This window comes from Zeus faber (genome assembly GCF_960531495.2).
Source record: "Zeus faber genome assembly, chromosome: 22".
Lineage (NCBI taxonomy): Eukaryota > Metazoa > Chordata > Actinopteri > Zeiformes > Zeidae > Zeus > Zeus faber.
Window position 1 is genome coordinate 6,064,514 of NC_137209.1, and position 5,000 is coordinate 6,069,513.

Sequence of the window (5,000 nt, forward strand, 5' to 3'; positions counted from 1 at the left end):
CCACTCTGTCCAGAGTGCCGCCTATCGCCGCCCGCCTCCAGATGTCCGAGCGCAGCATCCTCAGCCGACTGGCCAGCAAGGGCACCGAGACCCACGCAGCTCTGGTCAGACGGCACACACACACACATGCACACGTGCACACACACACACACACGCACACGCACGCACACACACGCACGCACACACACACACACACACACACACACACACACACACACACAGACACAATGCAGCAATTCACTGTTCGCTACAATAAAAATAAAAAAACTCCACACGCCCTCAAACTGTAATAATTTTAGAAGCCGCGGAATCCGGTTACGGTATTCGGCCTCGTGTTTAACATCTCCCTGTGAGTCACGTTGTTTGTGTGTGTGGTGTGTGCCTGGCCGGCTAGCAGCCTGTTTGTGTGCATGTGCCAAGTGGCTGTGGCTACACACCGATGTCAGTGTGGCATGGAGGGTCCGACGTGTCTGGCACACAGCCACTTTGAGATCAAGGTTTTTAAACTGAAGCGGCCGGCGTGAGCTAAGTTCAGTGCTGGACACGCACTTCGGATTCAATTCAGCTTTATTTTTCAGGGATACGACATCGTTTTCAGAAATAACTTGCGATTCACTGACATATGAGCCATTTCCAGATCTCCATTAGGGAGACTATATCAAATTTAAACAGAACTTCTCCCCTTCCCTCTTGGCAGCCCATCCCTCCGGGACCGTACGGCACCCCTCACAACTACGGCCCCCCCTACACAGCCGCCCTCCCCAGCGCCTTGCACATGGCGGGGGCCAACTACAGCCAGATGCCGCCGGGATCCTTCATATCAGGTCAGTGCACATCAGGCTCTCATGCCAGTAAATGAGTGACCAATTGTGTGTGTGTGTGTGTGTGTGTGTGTGTGTGTGTGTGTGTGTGTGTGTGTGTGTGTGTGTGTGTGTGCGTGTGCTTGCGTGTGCGTGTGCGTGTGCGTGTGCGTCAGCGACTCTAAGTATTTACCATAATGGCAATTTTTTTTGCCAGAGGCTTGTTGTATCAATCTGTGCTACAAATAATCAGCCTGTGAAAATACAGCAGAATTTAAAGGATAAGGTGGGGGGAAAAAAGAATACTCAAAGACCAAAACACAGTGCGTTTCACTCTCACCTCGGGATGCACTGAATGTTTGGCTCCAGGAAAAATGACTAGAAGCGCTGAATATTTTGACCGGATATGTGACGCTGGTGTGTGTATACCGGACTTGGGTTGTGTGAAGGTGAACTGCTATTTTCAACAACCCACGCGTCAAGAGCAATCTGTCTTCTCAGCGCTCCCCTTCGAGCCGGGAGAGGTTGGCTGAAAAAATACTGACAGAAGACAGCGCAGCGGGGGGAGTTAATAAAAAGATAAAAGCCAGAAACAAATGGTCAAAACATCTGGCATTTACAAGCAAGTGTGTCAAAATGTCCTTCCAATGCAAATAAAACTGATAGCCAATGCGAACTGTAATTTTGGCCTCATGCATCTCTTTTAATGCAGCAGGACTGTTAAATAACTAATATGAAATAGCTAATATTAATATTATTTAATAGCTGCTATAATCACTGCCTGCTGCCTAAGAAGGCTAATCGGGGCTATTGCTTCTTACTGTGCATCATATAACCTGTTAGAATGTAGTTTAAAAATAAAATTTGACTAAAAGCATGAATTAAAAGTTAATTAATACCAGTTTTTTTTTATTCAGTATTGGGGGGCCGCTGAAATTTGGCTTTGGCCCCGGCCAGGAATTCTCATTTCTTTGCATCGCTGCTCCTGTCCTATTCAGTGCTGAGGAAGCGTCGCAGTAGGTTTGAATCATGAAAAATAAATACATATTTTTATTTTCAATTGTTTAATTTATTGACAATCAAAAACATTGTAGTCGTTTAAAAATGTACTACAAAAAGTAGGGTTTTTAAAAATGTTATTGAATTATTTTTACGTTTTAGTAAGTGCGGAGCATTTGCAAACATACATTTGTGACTTGACAATGTGGGAGCTATATCTGGCTAGATGGACCATGCTGTTTCCATAAGCCACGTTGCTGTTGCTGTATTTTCTATTTTAATAATAAAATCTAAACACCAGCGCAGCCCTGACCTTTAATATCTGCAGCTTGCCCCTCAGCGTGCTGCTTAATTTGATCTCTATCTCGTATGGCAAGCTGAGGATAGAGGAATCTGGATTTAATTGCTTTGGCAACTCGCGCTGATGATGGACAAAACCAATCCAAATTTTGTAGCTATTTTAAGATATACGCTGAAGAATTCCATCTTTATATGGTCATTTTGTTGTGAGTATTTCTCGAAAATGTGCGGCCAAAAAGCAATGCTTATTTATCTGAAAATGAGCTTTCTCTGAGTTGGAGGCATTTGGCACTATGACAGAATGACTTGTGTTATTACTGGGGAAAGTGTTATTTTACCGTCTTAACTTCAACTTAACCATTTTTATTGGTGTGCAGTTCAAACCGGCTACCGGTTTGAACCGGTTTAAAGCCCTTTGAATAGAAAAGCACAGGCCTAAGGTCTTCAGCTATTAGCTGGAAAATGCCGGACCGTCCAAAGCAAGAGTTGATATCTGAAAAAACATCTGTGGTAGAGTTTCTGATGTGGCTGCCAAAAAGACACCTGAAATAGACATTCCCTGGATCTAGCATGAAGTCTGCCGTATAATGGCTATATTAAGGCATTTACATCTCCTAACATGTCTAACCTCAAAGCCTCAAAACGCTATTCAGCAGTAAAGGCATATTGTGCAACAGCTAATCCACAGCTTGGAACGCCATCAAATATGTCTAACAAGTATTTTTTTTGAGGGCATGTTTATTTTCCCCTGTGAAGTCCTATTGTGGTCTTTGTTACTTATTAAACTAAGTGCATTTTAATTAAAATCTTCAAAATCTCCGCTCATTTGGCTCTTGGCCTGCCTTCCGGCTCGGGTAGTCTGCAGTATGTCAGCGCTCGCTGGCAGCTTGTGAATTTGTTTTCTCATAATTAGTTTGGAAGCATAAGCAAGCAGCAGACTCACTGTGCACTCGGAGCATGTGTGTTTGTGTATCCAGACATTTCAGATAGCAGAGATGTGGCGAAGATAACTGGTAGAACCTGATATTCCCCGCTGGTATTGCCCCAAAAACCACAATACCAGGCTCCATCAGTCGTGCGTCTGACTCGTACGCGGTACATCTTGATTTATGTAATTGTAGACCGAAACATCTGTCAAAGGCATTGCATTTTGGGGAGCAAGGGCCTTTCTCTGAAAATGTCATTATGCCGAGCCCGTCTGTGTATGGCCGTGCCAAGAAAACATTTGGAGCAGAGGACTTTGTACCAAGGTATTTTAAGAGGCACAAAAAAAACCCACAGAGGAGCCTGGTTGTGTAAACGACGTGCTGTGACTTGTGAACCGGCTGAGGGGCCGGACCGAATCCCGGCGTTCAGAAATAGTTGCGCGAAACTTGTGTTTCTGCGTGGGTGTTGTGTGGGGGGGGGGGGGCGGCTGCGCTGCGGCGAGCCCGGCACAGCTGAGCGCAGGCTGAGCCGGCTGCTGGACTCTGGCGAGGCACAAGTATGCAGCAAAAACCGCTGCACATTTGTGGTCTTGATTGGGGTCACCGTGATGACTGACCTTTTTAGACTCGAGAGCCGGAGAGAATGAGAGAATGAGAGGGGGGGAGGGTGAGGGATTTAAAATTGCAAAAAGCTCATATTGCGACCTGAGACACGCTCCCGGCTCACTCTCAACTCGTGAAAAAAAACCCTACGGAACTTCCACTTGACTTCGCTTACCCCCGCGAACTCCTCGAAATAATTAACGTGAAAGGGAATTCAGCGAAATAAAAGCGATACCTGCCAACTCGTACCCAGGGGTAACACCCCGACGCCGACTTGTCCCGGTGAATTGCCTTGCGGTGCCACGGCCTTTCCACCCCGACGTCCCGATGAAGCCTCTGCATTCTAGAGCGCCGCATAGAAGGAATGCCTTCGCTCCAAGCGGCGCTCCATGTACGCGGGGGACACAGCAGCCCCCACGTTAGGGACGTGGATGCGGATGAAGGGAGGTGTGGCAGGTAGGGAGACGGTCTTCACCTGGATTGCCCCCCCGTGACGCCTGCCAAAGAGTCACAGAACAAGACAATGAACCCCCCTCCCGGCGCCTCGGGGCCGACCCTTAGGAAGAGCAAGAGGGACAGTAGAGTTTCACATGATCTCCCCCTTTCCCTTCAACCGAGTCGCCACTACACTCTGCCGCTTGTCTGCCCCCCACAGAAGCCGACGCCACCGCCGGGGGAGCCGCCGGGGGAGGCAGCGGATGGCCCCCCGCCCACTGTCCGGCCGGCGTGTGCCAGAAGACCAAGGAGCACGACGTGATGCAGCGGCAGCGCGTGGTGGACCTGTGGAAGGACGGCAAGTCGGAGGGCGCCATCGGGCAGGAACTGAGGATGCCCAAGTCCACCGTGCACAGCATCATCGTCAAGTACCGCCTCAGCAACACCGTGGAGAACCTGCCGCGCAACGGGCGGCCCAAGAAGCCCTGAGGGAGAGAGAGAGAGAGCGAGCGAGAGAGGGAGAGGGTGGGGCGGGGAGCAATGGAAGGACGAAGCGGATATTCAAAGGAGGGACCTTGGAAGGAGGAGAGAAGACGGGCCTTTGGACACTCCTTTAAATTTGAAAGGAACTTTTTTTTGAAGACAATGTGAATGTACCGACGGAGGAATTAAGACAAAGATGGACGAGAGGAATCGAAGGATTTGGTGTGTGTGCGGGGGGAGACAGATGTGATTCAAGCGTAACAGAGGAGCGACAGAACCTTAGAAGGAAAGTATGTTGGGTGTATTTAAAAAAAAAAAAAGAAAGGGAATGAGAGGGGAGGACAGACTGGAGAGAGGAGGAGGGGATGCCTGCACTTTGATCTATGCAAGATAAATGCGATCGACTGGAGAGGGTAGGTGGAGGAACACGGGGATGGAAAGCCGACTTCCTGCG

At 48.5% G+C, this 5,000-nt stretch overlaps 1 protein-coding gene across 1 annotated transcript in view; it reads left to right on the forward strand.

The window, feature by feature from the left end:
* The window catches only part of chd3 (chromodomain helicase DNA binding protein 3), a 60,944-nt gene that overhangs the window by 49,283 nt on the left and 6,661 nt on the right, over positions 1-5,000 (forward strand). The window contains exons 38-39 of the mRNA XM_080023667.1: positions 14-104; positions 698-824. Coding sequence (XP_079879793.1) covers positions 14-104; positions 698-824 — 218 coding nt within the window. The remainder of the gene's footprint in view (positions 1-13; positions 105-697; positions 825-5,000) is intronic.